The sequence below is a fragment of the Caloenas nicobarica genome, chromosome 3, assembly GCF_036013445.1.
Source record: "Caloenas nicobarica isolate bCalNic1 chromosome 3, bCalNic1.hap1, whole genome shotgun sequence".
In the NCBI taxonomy this organism is placed as follows: Eukaryota; Metazoa; Chordata; class Aves; order Columbiformes; family Columbidae; genus Caloenas; species Caloenas nicobarica.
The window spans coordinates 42,415,013-42,434,972 of record NC_088247.1 but is presented as its reverse complement, the minus strand read 5'-3'; the positions used below and the strand labels follow the sequence as shown (position 1 = coordinate 42,434,972).

General features: G+C 41.0%; 1 protein-coding gene across 6 annotated transcripts in view; it reads right to left on the bottom strand.

Annotated features, from left to right (window-relative positions):
- KLHL32 (kelch like family member 32) overlaps positions 1 to 19,960 on the bottom strand; it is a 118,774-nt gene that overhangs the window by 3,744 nt on the left and 95,070 nt on the right. For all 6 annotated transcript variants that reach the window (XM_065631084.1, XM_065631088.1, XM_065631085.1 and 3 more), the window contains 3 exons: positions 13,555 to 14,281; positions 4,749 to 4,807; positions 2,177 to 2,369 (listed from right to left, as the gene is read on the bottom strand). In XM_065631084.1, coding sequence (XP_065487156.1) covers positions 2,177 to 2,369; positions 4,749 to 4,807; positions 13,555 to 14,281 — 979 coding nt within the window. The remainder of the gene's footprint in view (positions 1 to 2,176; positions 2,370 to 4,748; positions 4,808 to 13,554; positions 14,282 to 19,960) is intronic.

The following is a 19,960-nucleotide window of genomic DNA, read 5'->3' as shown; positions in this document are numbered from 1 at the left end:
TTTGTGAGGAATCGCATTGAGCATCTCTTATTTTGTATTCTATTTCCATTTAAATATATTATTAGTAGTAGCGTATTAGTGCTATTTTGTTACTGTATTAAACTGTGTTTCTCTCAATCCAAGTCTCTTCCCTTCCCTTTTGATTCTCTCCCCTATTTGGGGGTAGTGGGGGCAGTGAGTGAGCGGCTTTTGTGGTTATATTGCTAGTTCAGGTTAAACCACAGCAACGCTGAATGTTGGAGTTCTGTAGTACGATGCAAATGCCCCTGGCCGTAGCTTGACTGTTTCCAAATTCACAATGTGCAACAGTGAACAAGGGCTGTTCTCTGCTCTGTGCGGGAGCCCCATACGCTGCTGTTCAGAGAGATATCCCAGATGAGCAATAAACTGAGGCTGTGCAGGGAACCATCTGCTCTCTCCTCAACGGCACAGGTTTTTTACATGTGTATTTCATAGGTAATAGGCTCCCCACCTGCCCCTCAGCTACTATCACATGTCAACATCCAACAGACACATAGACCAAGAGAGCTGAAGGACCCTCACATTCTGCTCACACCTGTTCACTCCCCTGTTCCTCCAGATACAAGGATGGCAAAAATTGCAGAAGCTGCTGTAGAAGCTCATTCTTATAGCAATGGTCTCCTGAATGAGTTTGGAAGTTTTGAAATATAAATACAGCTTTAAAACAATCCGCACTACACAGTGCAACAGGCACATTTACCATCAGTTGCAGAGACACAAAGAACAGCTTAGGTGGCTTCTCAAGGTGCAGGTTGTGCAAACAACGCACCAGGTGGTATCTGAGGAGAGGCTACTATCTCACAGCATGCAGTGATATAGGGGCAGCTCCAGAACAAGGGTGTCTGCAGTGTCACTGCTCTTGCAGTTGCAAATCAGATCATGGCCTTCTCTAAGGATGTAATATCCTCCAGATAATACAATAATTAAGAGCAAAAGCAATGTGAAAAACTAGTTCGGATTGACAATGTATAACTCCCCCTTTTTAATCCGTGCCTCTCTCCCCAGCATCCATGACATAATCCAATGATCTGACTCTGAAACCAAGCAACGCTTCTCCAGACCCCAGAGCTTAAGAAACCCAGGGAAATCTCTTAAAGAACAAAGATGCTACCAGAGCAGCTTTTAAACCTATCAGGAGGAAGATGACATAAGGTGACTGTCTTATTTGTCAGATGTTCATTTCATGGTGTTTCCAGCTATTCTGGGCTTCTAGTTAAGCTCGTCCATCCTTTCTTTTGTTTGGAGTGGTGGATCTCAGAAATCAATGCAACACCAAATGGAAACAGATGAAAAGTAAGGTAGGCACAGTTCTAGGACTACTATGTCAACCTATGATGAAACTTTTTGGCAGCCAGTACTAACTGAACTCCAAGTCTGCTGCAGAAGAGAATAACCCTGACATTAATGCTGTCCCGTCCTAAAAATCCATCCTTTGCTGCAAAGCTGCTGTTGGTGCTACTCTGAGGATGCGTCATATGCTTGTCTCCCAGGGATTCGAGGGGGTGGTGTATCCGGGAATTGTACCAGGTGGTAGTGGAATCTGGTGGACTGGGTGGCAGGGACAGTGAGTTGCAGGGCTTTACAAGTTGCTACTCTAACAGTTCTTTATAATTATGGTCAAGAAGAACTTTACAGGTCCTACAGCTAACTGAGCTGCTCAACTCGCCCCTACTTGACAGAATTCCAACAAAGACACTTCCTTTTGGGTAATTTATTAAGAAGATATTGTTTAGAAATAAGTGACAGTTAATGGATTTCTATGAAAGCTTTGCCCTAGAACAGCAGCAGAAAACACTACAAAATGATGTTATCGCGTACACTCAAATGGGGAGCTAAATCTACCACTGCAGGCAAGCTTTTGGAGAATCAAAAATAAGTATTGGTAATACTGTGACAAATGATTTTTGATTGCTTAGGTATATTACATTTATGTGCACCTGCTTAAAAATTTAGTCTACAATGTCCTAAAACAAATTTTCCATAGAACACTGAATGCCAGAACAGCAATGAAAAGTGTCTCGTTGGCCAATGATGTTCCCTAAATCGGAAGCAATTGCAGCAAAGCCATGGAGTTCCACGTACTAAAGGCATCTAAAGGGAAATGAACTGATATTTTAACAGTAGCAAGTTTCACCTTTTGGGGTACAATACTCACCTGTCAACATGTTGAAGCTGCACCGCGTCCACTGGTCAGCATCTATGCTGTAGGAGTCTATGTGCCGAACCAGGATCCGATCGTTGTTGTAGTCGAGATCGTTCCCACCCAACACGTAGAGTTTCCTTTGGACAGCAGCCATGGAGTGATACACTCTCCTCTGCAACATCGGGCTGCGGCTTAACCACTTATTCTGGAAAGGGAAAGAAAGAATTTGCCTCAGCACTGCTCAAAGACGTACCTATATTAGTAGTACAATAGTAGTAGCATGTCACTGGTGATCTCCTTACCCTTGGCCAGAAATCATGAGTGTATACCCTTGTGTTGTTCGTATGTTAAACATATGTGTTGATTATAACATTGACTAGACATAGTGGTCTTTCAACATGTGGTTTATAGTTTAAGTTCATTAATTTACTAGTATTTCTTGCTCTGTATTTTTTTGTTTAGCTCATCAGTTTTCAAGGCTTTTTTCTTTTTTAGAATTCAGTAGCAAATCCTCCTTAAGCATGACTTATTAGATGTATCCTTTGTATACAGCACTAAAATTATCTGTACCAACTAGCTCTGTTATGAGAGAAGAGAGATTCTTTCTACCTTTCATTATGCAGAAGATTATTTGATCTTTTCCTTAGGGAGTGAAGCAACAGGGAAAAATAATTTCCTAAAGAATCTTCTCAAATGATTCAGGTATTTAGTTTAATGCTGACCCTTTACTTGTGGGCACTTAAAAAGTAACTCCCTTTTGCATATTTTTCTTCCTGGTTAACAATATTCAAGAATTCTACCTGTTCAGGGAAGGGGCAAGAGGACACGGAAGAAGAGGGGTTAAAAGCACAGTATTTTAAATGTAAGAAAATAATTGCTTGTGATATGCTTACCAAATCAAACAACCTGGCTATGGACGAGATTAATTTATTTAAGTGAAGGAAGTTAAAATCTGTGAGGAGATCCTTTGCATTACACGTGCTGCTGTCTGTGATAACTCAAGAGCCTCTAATACGACTGCCTTTTAACCTCTGGAATATATAGCTATACATTTCGGTGTGTAATAGTTGAATATTAGGCATTAATGTTTGCATTAGTAGTCCAGTCTCTTAACGCCAGACTATAGACACCATCTGCTTTGCAAAGCCTGCCTGCATCCCCTGATTATATCTTTAGCTTCCTCCGCTGCAGTGCCTGCCAGGTGAGCCACAAAGCGCCGCAAAGGCAAAGAAATGGAGGGGCCTGGCGGGGTCATTTCTAATAAGCCGGCGTGTGAATACTAATCAGTGGCGGGGAAGCAGAGGTCACCCCGGCCGGCTTGTTGGCAGGTAGCTGTGTGCTCTCTGGCAGATGGCAGGCATTATCGACTCGCCACAAAGGCCTCGCGCAGAAGCAAGCGCCGGGGCTGAATGATGGAGTTATTGAGATTCTGGGCGAGATGCAAGCAGATGTGATGGTTTCCAGTACCCACCGTAAACAATATGCCAGCAGAATTTTTAAAAAGAGCTTGTGTGTACAAACACGAAGCGGACCTCATTTGAAGAATGCGTGCACACTTCCTCGGTAACTCTTTCCACGCCAGGCCGGGTCTCTCGCCGTCGGCACGGCACCCTGAAGTAGCCCTGCCACTGGTATTTTGGGGTGCAACTTTCACGTCAGCAAGTAAAGAATCAAAGTGAAAGATACGCAGAGACACAATATCTAAATATATGTCCCACTCATAAGCAAAATAAGGTTGCTGCCTGTAACTACTACTTGGATTTAGGATAGAATCAGCATTTGTATAATCAATGCATAAAACTGCACCTCAAAAAGAAAGAGGCAGATGTGTCATTGCCCCCTTTCTGCTTCAGGAACTGTATAAGCTATGCTTTTAAAAAGTCAGTGGGAACCACACAGAAGTATGTCCTGGCACACTTTGGTTCCAAATACAGCAATCAAAGCCCCTATCCTACAATCAGAGAAGCCAATACTCTTCCACGTGGGTGTAAATCAGGCTGTACAACTCTGATTGCAAGCTCAGGACCTCTAATTCCTAATACAAGCAAGAGGGTATAACCATGCCCTAACCCTCTGAAATGGTTCCTGAGACATGCTAACCTAATCAAAACACATACATAATGTATGAAATAATCCCTAAAAGATATTTTAGGTGCTTGGGTAATGAAATGATAGGCACCCTTGCAGTCAGCAGAATAAGTCACGGCCAGGTAGTACAGTTCTGAAAGTATGAGGAAAACAAAAAGCCCATATATGCAATTCAAAGCAGAAATGCCAATGACAAGAGGCAGTTTTGTCACACTGACTTTGAGTACACATTGCCCTGGGCTGCTGGATTACAAAAAATTGAACAAGCAAAATAAATACTGATAAATACAGGGGATTTAAAGCACATTTCTACATTTAATCTAGATGTTTCTAACACCTACAGGCTTAAAAAAAATACACATCGGTAAGAAGTTAATTTAAAAGACAACTAACTAAATGGTCAGCATTTTTAGACTTACAAAATCATTGTATGTATTTGCTAAGAGACCTGTTTGAAGCAAAACACATGAGAAAAACGTAGAACACAGATACCCACCTGCTTAGGATCATAGACCATGAGCCTGTTTTGATACTGTGCGGTATTTGTGACTCCTCCTATGAAAGAGTTTATAGAGGTTACATTTTTTCATATAAGCAAAACCAGGACCAAGATAACGTGCAGCAAAATAAACAGTTCTGTGTTCATTTGCTGGCATAATTATATTGCATACCATGACTTATGCTTACATTCCACTACAGTTTTTAATCTGGTTACAAGATAATAAGTATCACATTAGTCAAACATCTAGAAACACAAAATAGCAACGACACTCCTCCCCCCACACACTTCCTTTGCAAAGCTAATTCTATGGGCTAAAACCAAGATAAAAACTGATCTGTTTATAAATGACTGTGCATTCAGCCATCATCAAGACACAGAGATAAAACCCGTGTCCCTGTTGGAAGGAGCGTGTGGTGTGTGACAGGGTTTGAAGGAGGGGGTGGGCTGGCAGCAGAGAGAAGGAGGAGGTCGAGAGGAGCTATGCCTCACCAGGAGCGTGACCTGGGACACCACCGCCAGCTGGAAAGCACAGCGCAACCCTGTGCAACTGCAGTCACCGAGATAGTTGAAGGAAATTTTGTATTCGGTCTGTATTACAGACAGAACATCTCCTGGTTTAGTTGTAGACTTAAGTTGGGAGGTTCCTCCATAGTGACCAGAAATACCACTACCATTTAGCATTCATACCTTTAGAAAACAAGGTGTAAAGCACCTCAGAAAAGCCCAGAATAGAGTCTGACTCAAGTAGATGCCGCAAGCCAACTACTTACCTCAACAGAGTAGATGTTTAATTCTCAATCATCCTGTACTCTATTGGTTTTAGTGGCAAATTTCACCGAGTAAACTGGTGGAAAAAATCTTGCATCTCAAGTCTGTAATCTTACCAGTGTAACCACGTTCTTGAGTGAGCTCAAGCCTCCTGGGGATGTGATGTCACTGCAGCATTGCCACACATCCCAGTCCTCCCTGTCACCACCCATGGCCCACGGGAAGATGGGACCAGAAATAACACCTGCAAGCTGCCCCTCACCTTTCACCCCACCAGAAGGTCTGGACATCACTAGGGCACACCAGTGAAACTCACAGTGACACACGAACATTTTATATTACAGTTTCGAGAGCATGTGCCAATGACAGACGAACCCCCCAGCAATGAGAGGAAGGAATTTTATCTGTCATTACATTTGTTGGTGCTTAATTTTTTGTGAGGACATCCTCCATTTCAGACAGAGCAGTGGCAGAGCTGCTTCATTCCTGCCAGCTGAGCTATGGCCCAGTCCTACTAAGGCCATTGGGCTTTTCCTTTTATCCTCAACCAGCCTTAACATGGCTCCATACTGGGGAATCTTCATTTTGCCAGCCTGCAGCTGCACCTGGTGCAGCACTTTGGTTCGGAGCCACAATGTGAATTTGAAGTGACTCCCTCACCTCTCACATGTCATTTCAGGCTGCAGGGTGGTACTGGTGTGCACTCAAGTTAAACCAGAAGCTCTGCTCCAGATGTGCACCAGCTGCACTCCAGTTTCTAATGGGGCACAATGGTGTGAAATAATAACTGGTCTTGCAGATGGCTTCGTACCAGCTGAGTACCGAGAACATTTGGTCCAGAGAACCAGAAGGAATCTAATCCAAAGCAAAAAATGTGAACTGTACATGGAGTAGATACAGAAAATTTGGCACCAAAGTTTTCTCTGCTGATCTGCTTCTCCTGGGTTGAACCACTGGCTAACATAGATGTATCACCTCTGGTCACTCCATATAACTTCAGTGAGGCCAAGAATCTGATGAATGGACAGCAGAAACTATGGACAAATCTATTCAAGAGTCTTGTCTTCAGCCACAGTAGCAGGGAGGAGTAACACTGGGTTTTGGGTGCATCTCTGCAAGCACCAGCCAGTTACTGGGGCCCCTACACGTGAACAGTAGCACAAGCACCCAGCTCAGAGACGCTTACAGGTGACAAGACAGCCGAGAAGAGGTGTAGCCTTTCCAAACTGTTTCCACCACTCTGTACCACACGCTGCCCATCACAGTACCTGTGAGGTCCACACGCAAGGACACACACTGGAAAGCAAGGACTGTTCCCTCATCTGTTATTTGTCTCCACGCTGTTGTGCAGCCTTCACAGTGTTAATGGCCATCAGCAACACACACAAAACAATATTTTCTAATATCTGGTTTGTAATTTGATTTTCTTTCACATAGTTATTTTCACTCCTAGCATAATGTTTAAAAATAAGATGTCAGATTAGTGTTTTGAAAAATAAAAATCATAGTTATTTGGATTATTACCTTCAGAATGTTAAACTACAGGAGATGAATTGGAAACACAACGCTGGGTCAGGGATTTCCCTTCAGAAAGGACACCTTAATTTGGGGGGAAAGATATGGAGGAAGAAAAAAAGAAGGGGTTTGCTTCCTCATAAAATAATGAAATAATAAAATAAGCAAAATTATGTGCCTCTCTTCACAAAGAGCCCCTCGTATCAAGTACAGAGCTTAAATCTTTCCCCCTGCGATATTGCTCATCTGTGGTGTTTTATCATTATATTCCCTTCACATACCGCTCTTCACTTTTAGATTAATCTGCCAAAATGAGATGCTAAGGATTTGCATACAGATTTGACTACACAAAAATAGATCTGGAATTAATAACAGTCTCTATATGTTTTAATTTCTTCTAGACTGGAGTACCCTTGCCTCCAGCAGTATTCTTGGCTTTGAAAGTCATCAAGCTGATTTGTCTGCTCTTAGGTTATGATGCCACATGCTGCTACACTGTCCCCTGCAATCAAAGTGCTCACAGAGATAGATTCCATGCCTTCCCCTAACAAGTATATTTTATAGATTGGCAGTTTTGATCTCCCCTCCCCAGGGGGATAATCTGCATCTTAACAGGTTTCTATAGATACATCTGTCATTAAATATGCCATCTTATATCTGCATCAATTTTCAAACTCCAGTTCCTTCTAACTTTGAAGTGCTATTGCAAAAGTTTAAAATTTTCTGCCAAAATTCAAATTTAACAAGTCTGCAATGTCCTCTTGAACTATTTTTTTTTTTAAATTCTCCAGGCAGCTGAGGAAGGGCAAAGAAGAGCAATATGTCTCTTAAAAAAATAGGAAAAGGAAAAAAAAGGTTAAACAGTACTAAAAATACATACTTTCTTTGAAAAAATGGGGTAGTTCTGAGATAATTTCTTAAACTTCTCTGCAGTGCTTTCTGTAAGGAAAGGAGGAGAAAGCAGGGAGATAATGTAACAGCACTTGAAAAGCAGTATTAAAAAATACAAACCATGCTATTAAATTTGATGCCGAGCAATAGCAGCTAATCTGGTAGTAACCCATCAGTTAAGGAAAGAAAAAAAAAAAACAACATCTGGCTGGGTAAATGACAGAAAATGTACAGTTTGGCTGGCACTTGCTGGGTTTTAATAACTGAGAGCAATGATTGCACCGCTTTGACATAAGCAGCTTGCTTGGAGGACTAGAGTTTCTGGAAGGCCAGGAGCACCCTCAGGACAAGCCCATGTGTTTCTTGCTCTTACAGCATCCAGCCCATGGGCTTACAGTGTTTTTACGCTGCCACAGCCACTGCTGCTCACTCCCTTGCAGTCTGTAAATCCCACTTTGTAAGCCCTCCAAGACCCGTAATTTCCCAACTCATGCAACAGTGCCCCTCTACATGGAGATGTTGCTGAAGGAGTCCAAGACCTGCCTCGTCCAGCCCTTCCCCACACATGGGGAATATTTTGGGTTGTTACAGTCCCACAAACAGCCCACAGACTGCACTGAAAAGCACCTTCAATAAAGACACTTCCAAAAAGAGAAGGGTGGGAGGCAGTTGATTCAACACCTTTTTCTCCAATTGAAAATTTTTAATCCATATTTATAGTGTGTCCTGGTGAGACCTCCATACGACGTGAGAAATCTAATGCAATCCAAATCCCCCAGAAAAATCTCACAACTCTCTCCGAAATCCCCAAGCACTAGGCTGAACACACGAATCCAGGTTTGCTCGGAGACGTGTAAAACTACATGTTGGCAAAGAGCTCCCACGTGTATTCCTTCCAGCAAACCGAGGGAATATACAGCAACTCATGACACATGCCCCAAGGTGCTCTGTTATTTTAAACCAGAAATTTCTCCTCTCTTACATGTCTGTGTTTTAAACACAAGAAAATCCTTCCTCGACGTGCAAGCCCATTGCTTTTGACTTGAGCCAGGCCCAGTGCAGTGAGGACAGCTGAGGGGGAGCATATTCTCACACCCTAACGAGAGCCCTGGGCAACACCACTAGCAGTTCTAATTAACACTCTTCCCACCCAGATGCAATCCAGCTGCAAATCAGAGGGACATAAGTCCTGGTTTGTCCATGTCCATTCTTGAAAGGTGTAAGATCCATTTTTTTTCATTCAAATATAATAATAATAAAGAAACACTGTTCCATGTACAGACTAAGACTGGGTCACTGAGGCAATTTTTACATACTTGTTAAGCTCCCAGTCCTGGTAATTTCTCTGCCAGCCACACCACAAAGCTTGATTTGGTTAGGTACTGTGTATTTCTATTTATTCCAGATCTGCTTTTCATAAAAGAATTTTATAGGCATGTACTGAGAAAAATAAAATTCTTCTCACAACAAACAGCATATCAATAGTAAGGTAACAATACCTTTTCTCCAAACCACTTGCTAATTCAGAATAATTCTCAAAGATATGTGATCTCCATCATTTCCTTGGTCAAAATCTCCACCATTAGAGGAAAAATAATAATAACCCCCCCAGAATCTTGAATCTTCAAGAAAAAGCTGTTAAATACAAAGTAACTGTACAGGGTTGGCTTGTTTCCCCTCCACCTCCCAAACTGAGTTTCCACGTGCACGTCAAGATGTGATTTTTAGCTGACACACTTAAGGTCAGGCAAGTTGGACCTCTGCGAAACAACAGCATAATACTTCGCTTTAGAGAAGACTTTTCATGTGCTAATCTCTGGAGCACTTGAGGAGCCTCCTTATTCCCAGCTGCAGGTGCAGGAACGGCTCAGAGCTGAACCGCCTGGCAGAGGTTCCCTGCCCCTCTCCGGCCCCACCAGCACTACACATATAGGGAAGGAGGAAGGTTAACGTATATAGAAAAGCAGGTCTCCAGATTTGCACGTGTGCACCATGGAGGATGCAGGCGAACGGGCATAGTTCAAGTCCTCACTCTCGTGGAAAATATTTCCCTGCTTTTATAGGGAAGGATTGTTAGTAACACAGAACTCCAGAGGGTTTGGTACATTTTGTTTCTCTTTCACTTCACTTTTCAAGCATGTGGCATGCAATTTGTCTGTGAAACAGGTCATGGTGTCAGATGTTAACCGGGGCCTGTAAGATTCATCTTACTATAAAATTTTAAAACCATCTGCCCAATGCTGTACTGTCAATACAGAGAACTTATTTTAATGAATTCTCATCTACTTTTTAAAACAAGAAAACTAAATAAAATGTGAGCTGTGAAAAACAATTTTTAAAATATGAGAAAAAAATAATGACACAAATATAAAAACATGTTCCACAAAACACGGAGCTCAGAAAACTCGAGAGCTGAACCCACTTGTGCTGACCATAGAGTCCAACTGGTTCCAGGGTGCAGAAGGCTCCCTGTGCACCTTCCGGCAGGTTAAAAACCTCAAAGGGGTGGTGGCAGCTTGGGGGTCCCTCTGTCACCTGAAACACCGTCCACTCATCTCCTACTGCCAGCATGTGCTTATGCTTGTACAGCGTTTTCTTTGGCATATTTCCCTCCCTTGCTGCCTTTGCCCTGATTTTATGCTCTATTATTTTTGACTCCTTCTCATATTTGTCTCAAAGAAGCAGCAAAGTAAAGCTGAAAATGAATCCCAATAATAACAGAAACCCCTTAAGTCTAGTCAGCTTTTGATTAGCAAAGCCTGTAGAAAACAAGGGGCCGCAGCAGAGGCACTGATACTTTGGCTATAAAGTAAACGGTCTATGTGCAGGTCATGTTTTGATGACTCGCTCCACAAATACGAGGGCTAGAAACTTATATTATCACTATTTAATTTATTCACTTACTAAAACACTCGGCACATTTTCATGGTTACCTTGCGAGCTGGTAGTAGCAGACTGACTTTGAGAGCTCTTGCTGATGATCTGTATTTCCCAGAAAAATCAGCAGGGATACAGCTCAGAAACATCCCTAACTCAGACTAATTTTTTAATTACCTAATTTTAGGCCACATACTTCAAAATTAGGTTCCCTCCTGCATTACTGATTACTCTTATGCTAACACCTTCCATTTGATGATGAACAGTGGATTTTTTTGAGCAGTGACTACTGATATTTCTGGAACAATAAAACATCTCTCTCTACTGTTCCCCTGCCCCTGAATACACACGTATTCAGCGAGCTACATTCTGGCCCTAAGCAATTAATTAATAATAGAATGCTAGCTACAGTTATTGCGTCTCCATCTACTTTTATTTATATAATAACTCTATTCAATACACAGAACCCAGTTTTCAATCTGTGAGTACATAATTCAGATCAATACCCTACTGAAGTATAGCACAGAATGCTCTCATAATTCATAATAACCTGTCAGAATCTAACAATTCAAAACTGCTAAGCATTTTCTCAAAAACTACACAAAACACAACCAAAAAGTCCTGTCTATCTTGCTCCAATGCCAAAACATTGCTCCTTACTGTGACTTTACAACAAAGATATGTTAGTAACATTTTCAAATATAAATGAAACAATATAAATAAAATATTTTTGTTGTTTTGCCCAGTTTTAAAGAGCTCATCTAACAGGCTTCCACTTACCTCTTCCCCTGATTCAACAGCTGTATTAGAGGCATATCCTTGAACAGAATATCACACTGCTTCATTATACAAATACAGACAGTATTTAAGCACACAGGCAGGCATGCATTTCACTTAGGTAATTAAGCACATTAATTAATCCTGAGTATAGTTTTCCCTTTCTAAGAATATTCACACATTTGACTTAAAAATCTCCATCAAATACTTCCCTGTGGTTTTTTGGTGTGGTGTTTTGTTTTTTTTTTTTTTGGTTGGTTGGTTCCCCCCTTCCACCCAGAAGAAAAAGAATTTAAGAAAAAAATATTACTTTTTGCATGCACTGGAGCAAGGACCACACTCTGATGGATGTTACTAGTGCTCGTTCCATGATTTTGTACAAATACGTTGAACACAATTTCCTAAAAAGCTCTATTTTCCATAAACAGAGACTGTCGAATGTTAAACACAAGATGAGGGGAAAAAAATAAAATAAAAATCAAGACGTAGCAGTAGTAGCATCCACATATTTGAATTCCTCATCACAGACACACATCTCTTTCCACTGATAAAATAGGAAAGGTAGTAAATAAACAGGGAAACGCTCTGAACATGCTCAGCAGGTACCCTGAAGCAGAAATCCTGTTTCTACACTGTACCTGGGTCTCAAAGCACACTTCAGGATTAACACACAGCACAAACTCTTGTCCAAGATTCCCTTGATGCCAGTCGTTGAACAAAGTGACCCAAAGCACCTGCCAGGGATCTAGGTGATTTCCTGTGTTCTATCATGCTTTTAATTCCAAAGCAATTCAAATTCATGATTTTGGTGTATATCTATAAAAATAGATACCTGCTACCTCTCCCGTCAATGCTTGGGAATCCATTCCCAGCAGGCACTTAATCCATATGGGCAAAAAGATATATCTGCAAGGAGCTCTGCTAACCTAAATTATATACTTTGAAAAGCACAGCGAAGGCTTAAGTAGCTAACTTAATCTTTCATTCGTATACCATCTTTTCACCAGAGGGATCCCAGGCAGTATTAAAATCCCCAGAGGGTATCTACAGTGAAGATGGCAATCGCTGAACATTTTCTTCAAGGGCTGGCCCCATTTACTCATTAACTTCCTTGATAGATATTACAACTTTATAACCTTGCGTGACACACTCCTTACTAAAAGGTGGATATTTTTCTGTCAAATCTTCTGTAGACAGCATTGACCTTATTCCAAAGTAACTAACACCAGAAAAGTCACTACAAAGACCGATGACACAGTGCTCTCAACTCCCATAAATGTGCAGATGTAAAATAAAAAGTGCATCAGACTTAATCTAACATATCATTTGCAACTAAGATTACAAGGCCTATACTTTCATTTATCTGTGCCATAAAGCTATGATTACATCCAGGCAGTTCTGTGCACTTGTTATGGACAGTCAGAGACACACATGGTTTCTAACAGAGGTCATCTTGGCCTGTTACAATATTGTGAAGAGCACATGGGAGCAGTGCATACACCTGCCTTCAAGCCCTGGATCTACACAAGCCAAAACCCACTTATTTCTCCATTTCGTTATCAGGAGTAAGGCACAGTGGTACCAGATCATACCACAGAAACTGGGTCTTGCTTTTTGTTTTTGAGAAGCACACAGAATTTGTCATCTGAAATTTGTCCAAAAGCGCGTTATCATTTCGATTCACTGTGGTTTACGAATGGTGAGTAGAGGTAGCATATATGATATATGCAGCTTTGAAATACACAGAGATATTTAGCAGACAGAAAAAAAAAAAAGCATAATGTTATGCTCCTATGCTCCTATACTCCTAATCAGGCTTGATTGTATGCTTCCAGGCTTAAATTCTTTGAAATACCCATCCCCTAAGACAAACGTTATCCTGACGTATAAATCAAAGAAGTTTTACTAGTTTTGTTCGAGACAGTAGTTTGGTATTTTGTTAGTACCTCAAACTGTGTGAAACGTTTTCTACCTGATATCCAAAGAAGACCATCCACCACATATCCCGCATGGCACGAGAGCGATCGATCAAAGGACTGTACAAAGGTCCACTTGTTCTTCTTGGGGCAGTAGCGTTCCACGGTGGGTAACACTTGACGCAATTCATTTCTCCCCCCTGCTGCATAGAGGTACTCGTCCACTGCTCCCAGCACAAAGTGTTCCCGACAGTTCTTCATTGGAGCTATCTCAGCCCACGAGTTGGTGCGGGGGTCGTAGCGACAGGCAGTTCTAACCGCACAGGAACGCCCCGTGGAGTGCTCTGCCTCTCCACCAGCGACAAAAAGAAAGTCTCCCATGACAGCGACGCAGTGGTGGCTTCTCCCGACAGGCATGGGCGCCAGCTCGCTCCAGTTGGCAATCCCTGCGATATGAACGTTCTCTTGATCTACCGGATTGAAGTATCGCAGTTCCTTCACTTTACAGATTTCACGTTTTTTCCCACCAATAATGTAAAGAGTGTCTGACTGGAAGCGAGGTTTTGTCCTTCTGGTTTGCCAAACGGGCTGTGCATAGACGCTCTGGTGGTAAGCCAAGGCCTCGTTAATCAGCGCTGTCGCAGTTTCACTGGCTTGGACAAGAGGATGCGAAAGAGCTACGGTGTGCAGCGTATCCACGTCCATAAGGCCAAAGCGGACATACTGTAGAAGTTCATCCATGTACTGGTAGTGGCAGTTGTGTTCCAGCCACCTCACAGCCAGCTAAAAGTGGGGGGAAGGGAGGGAAAAAGAAGACACCAATTATTTGTGTACAATTCTGTCAAAATTTGGTCTTTTGAAAACTGTGCTTGCACTCCAAGAAGACCTATATACTTGCCTCAGTAGTGAAATCAATCAATAGAAAAACTAGTTACTAATGCATGTCAGTCAACGTAAGAGATACTTACTAAACCTCCATCTATAATATACGTAAAAGCTTTTAATTGCACCAGTCTCCCTAAAGAATTTCCACAGCATTATCAGGTTGCCATACTGCAATGCAATACTCTTGCTGTGCAAACTGTTAGTGATGCTGCAGGAGACCATGATATACAAGAATCAAGCTGCTGGACAAATAATATAAATGTAGAGACTATGTGATCACTGGATACCACAAGTACTCTAGAAAGAAGAGTATGATTATGGTTAGATGATAAGAAAGAAAAGCCCTTTCTACCCTCCATGTTTCATTCTATTTATAACAAAATATTGAAGGAATACAACAAAATACATACTGAAATCTTAAATATTTTTTCCTTCATTTATTTTAGTCATGAAGTGGAGAGAGGTGTGAAGGCACCAGAAATTAAGCCAGAGAAGAAAGAGGCAGAGAAAAGGCTCTGCTGGTTTGGGACTGACAGAAAGTGGCAAGAAAGACTCTAAAACTGTTCAGCAATTGCAGCTGGCATCAATAGCCAAAATTAAACATAGATGTTAAATTACATAAAGCATATTGAATCCAACTAGATCTAAAAAGAGGCTAGGAAGGGCCTAAACCATTTCAAGAATTGTCATGTAAGTTGTTCTTGAAAGTCTCCAGTGATGAAGATACCCAAACATTCCCATGCTCAGCTATCCTCTCAGACAGATTTTCCTTTTACCTACACAGGAGCTCTAAACCTTTCAAGTCACTGCCTCATCTTCCACCTTTGAGTTTAAACTCCAGAGCTCAGGAACCCCCAGATCAACCCTTGAAACTAATCCATCCATACAGGTCAAAAAGCAGTCTGCTACCTTCCTTTCCTTCTTCATCTGCAATGCATTTTGTTATGTGTGTTGCAGTTTCCTCTTCTCTGAATAAAAAGAGTCTCCCAATCCACCTTTGGCCAGCTTTTCTAAACTTCCGTTGCTTGGCTCACAGTTCTCTGTTATTGAAAGGAAATGCCCCTCTTTCTTAATGCTTGCTGCTGAAAACTGGATAAAATCTCCGTCTTAAGGTTGTAGTAGTAGCAAATAGATGGGAAAGATCACTTTGAATGAAGGATCACCAATCTATTCCATTCTTGTTTGTACATCACTACATGAGACTGTCAGAGCACTATGACATCCCTGAATCATGTTTAAGCTTATGACTGAATACTATTCCCATCTCTTTTTTTCTGCAGAACTTCCACAAAGTGCCATGCTTTCTCTGCCATCCCTGAACTCTCTACTATTTACTTCAGGCCACTGCTCCAATCTGTTGAAATCATTCTCAGCCCTTATTGTATTTTCAGAAGTGAAGGCCATTCCACACTCTGATTGTTCAAAAACATGAACCTCATATTATTCCTTCATCCAGGTCATTAACAAAGACATTGACTAGTTCTGGATGAGGACAGACTCCTCTGCTTGACACTTCGTTTCATCCTGACAAAGAACTCGTGGAGCAGGAGTCTCTAATTAGTTGTATGACAACAACAGTTTGATCTAAAACTTACTCCCCTGTATTGCTTATGGGAATGTCCCATCTAGGAGCTGGTCTGAAAAGCTTCTGTCTTACTCATGGCTTTCATACACACATGGCATATCAAGTTTATTGCTGCTTCCATATTATTTCAGAAAGGGAAGATGACAAACTAAAATCACCTTCTTAATTAAGATTAATTTGAAACACCTTTTCTGCACACTGCTATTCAACCTCTGTATTGACTTTCAAAATGTGCATTACCAATACGTGTTTAGACCTGCTAGTAAACAAGGAATTATTTAAATATATTTGAAAGTGTTTATAGACTTGAGATCATTGAGCATTTTATTCACGTGTTCTAAATCCACCAAATCCATGTGTTGGGTGTTTCCCAGTGAGTGGTTTTAGGCAACTCCCTACTCCATGTCTTAGGCCATATGAATCATTCCTCAAAGTCTTCAGAGGCACTTAGCTCTCATCATTGACTAGACACTTGAAATTCAAGTGGAATTTACGCTATCTTCATCATGTTGAAGACAGTAACTGAATTCATACCAAATGAATGATGTGTAGGTTGCTATATTAAAGGAGAATAGTTTACAAAAAATGAACTCTTATCTGTCATCACTTGCATCCAACAGACTGGTTTCTTCTGCTAATAGTACATGCCTTCACTCACATCTAAAATGGTGTTCAGGAGGTATCACCTGTGCTATAACAACATACATTACAGACTCTAACATAAACCAGGTCTTGGTAACCACAAGGCTTTTAAAGGAAGTTTAAGATTAACACCTGCTAATATCTCAGAACTTTACCTTTCATCTTTCCTTTCTTCTCCTCCAACTCACCCCCAGTAAATACTACATAAGCAAGCAAGCAACACTACATATATTCATAACTTTCACAGACACAGTATCTGCATTCATTTGTGGATATACGATGTGTGAGGACCTACAGTAGAGGGGATGGACATCTCCATTACAAGATATTTTCTCTGCTGAATGAAATTGGGCAAAAGCAACTTGGTTCATACAGAGTTTGGTCTGTACTGAGAGTGTTCCTGGAGTTGCACAAATGTTTCACTGAAACCAATAACACTTAAAGTTTCTCTAAAATCACAGAATTTCTAAACCACAGCAATGGTGCAATGTGATACAAAGATTTTTTTGTTGGCACTTACAGGAGGCGTACAATCTATTCCTGGTCTTGAACCCAAACTTTCTCCATCCTTTCCTCCACTATCTCATCCCCACTCATCTGTCCTGCATCTTTATTGATGAAAACTTTTAAATCTTTCCAAACTAAATTTCCAGATTTCCAAACTAACCTCTTTGGGAGCCTCTACATGCTACACCGAAAGGTATCTTTGGTCTACACTACTACTACCTTTTCTTTCTGAAGAGTAACTGCACCAGCAACGGGGAGGGTAAGGTGAATCCCAGGCTGTCTTTTGTGTAGGGAGCTACTGGCTCTTACCAGACTCCATGCCTGAGGTCAGTTTGCGGTGGACTGCTGCATTTTGCTGTATTAATTTAGAAATTTATTAATTTAGAAAGCAGGGCTAAGAACGCTACATCACCTGGATGGCCTGTAAGCATTTGATAATCAGCAGAGAAGCTCTACTGGGTCTTAGGGAGGGAGCTGAGTTCTGGGAATCACAACGTGTTTAGAAGCTCCTGTCCAGATCAACTCGAGCTACTGCTGAACACAATTTGACAACAGTGTCCTGTGTGACCCACACCTAATCTGTGGCACTTCGAGGCAGAGCAAAGGTCATATGAGATAATAGTTATAATCTTTTAATCTCCTTATCTTGCTGTTGATAACAATGACTGTTACTTGATTTTTAAATCCCACAAATTCATTTCGGGACACTGCTTAAAACTAATTGCTAGGAATTTAAGCTACAAATGTAGGTATTTATATGTATATTCATAGAATATATTCATCTCCTAAATCGTGACACAGGACTATAGAACAAGTCATATGGTTTTAGGGGCACTCGCAAACTGAGCCTTAGACTTACACATTTGGTATGCAGGACACATTGTTATAGAGCTCTCTAGCAGAACATGGTGTCTCATACTATGGAAGCATGGAAGAAAATTGAGTTATTTATGTGGGTGAACAGATATTCTAGTAACTGGATTGTTTGGCAGCTATTGGAAGCCTGGAGAGGGAAAAGTTCAAAAGAAATAAAATTAGGCTCCCAAGTGTTTTGCTTGTAGTAGAAATAGTCACTGATGGACTGTAATACAGTTCTAAATTTTCTTCAGTATAAAGGAGGCAAACCTAACACTCATGAACACATGGCATTTATCAGTGCAAGTTTCACCGCCTTTACTCAGGTTTTGTTTAATCCAGACTTAGAAACCCGATGCCTATGTAGAAACTCCAAAATTATGCCATTTATATACTGATTATAGCATCTATTTTTTAGCCTCTCTTGCAGTAGTGATTAGCAACTATAATCAGTATTAGGAAAATCAGCTCAAAGCCGCTATACACTTTATGACACTGCAAGGAAAGACATTCAGACTTCTCTAAGGAAATACCAATAGCACTTGAAATTACAACTATGTTTAAAAAGCAAACAAGTAAGCAAGCAAGAACAAAGAGACCATCCACAATTTCGAAGTTTAAAATATTTGTATCACTGCTAAATAATTTACAAAAATAAGGAAAGACTCCTAGTGCCATATAGGCAAATTCTGTTTAAACTGCTAGAAGCTTCTTTTCTATTAATTTTAATGTATGAGCGTGTGAGAAAAGGAAGCTACAGCCTAGTGCCTATATCAACTTTAATAAATAATATATTTTGCCATATTCATCTTCTAAACTAAGTAAATGACAGAAGAAGACCCTCGGAAGGACAGGATTTTCAAAGTAGATTAATTCTCTCACTCTAAAGTCTTAACCCAAAGGATTTTTCTTCTCCAAGGTTACATTGCTTGATTTAGCAATGGAGTACTTTCTCAAAACAGCAGAAAACAGATGGAAAAATATATTGTGGCACAGTTGGAGAAGACATCTAAACACACCTGCATGTTGGATGGCAATTTCTTTGCATTTCCAACGGCTGCTTCTGCTTCCAGCACGGTGCTTCGACAGTCCAATTCTCATAGCCCCAAAGTCCGGTCCTTCCCTCCCTGCTGTTAATGAGGTATGTACCACATATGTACCACAGCCACAGACGGCACAGAGACCGTGGAGGTTAAAGCTGAATTCAAGAGTTTCACCCCTGTTGAAGACAATCCTGCAATAAGAAGTTACCTGGCCTTTTGGGCTGCCATCTCTCTCTCCCAGGAGGCATGAGAGCCTGGCACACCTGTGCCTTGCCCATTTGGCAGCCCCCTGCAACCCTTTTCATGCCCCTCTGCTGGGGAACACACCAGATCTTCTCCTGGCATCGCAGCCAGTTTTCTCATCAGAAAAGCCAAGCTACTTTATGAGTCCAAAAAGCTTGATACACTCATTAGACCCAGCTTAATTGGAAACTACTTTAAGTCCCAAAGTCAGTGTCAGGAAAAGTTTATGTCCACAGTGTTCTGAGAGAGCAAACACTCCTCTAAGCCTGGGCTCTGTGAGAGGCAGAGGACACGGGAACCCCTTTAAAGTCATCTTGGTCTGATCTTTAGTTGATGTATCTATGTTGTAGCCACACAGACCGCAAAGGAATCATGCTAGTTTATAACATCTGAGGTCTCCAATAAGTGAGATGAAGCTAAAAAGTCTCAGTGGTTGGAAAAAAAAAAAAAAAAAAGAGGTTTTTTGAGGTTTGGGTTTGTTGTTGTTTTTTAGAAACAACGAATAAAAGGAAACATTAAATCTTACAAGGTTTTGAAACAATGAATTCATACTGTCACATTAGAACAAAAGGAAATCTTAAAATACAATAACATAGTGAACATTTTTGTACTAGGAGAAAGGAAAATTTTAAATATGGAAAAGTGGAGGGAAGTATTTTCCTGGACTGATACATGTTCAACACAAATTATCAGATTTCTGCA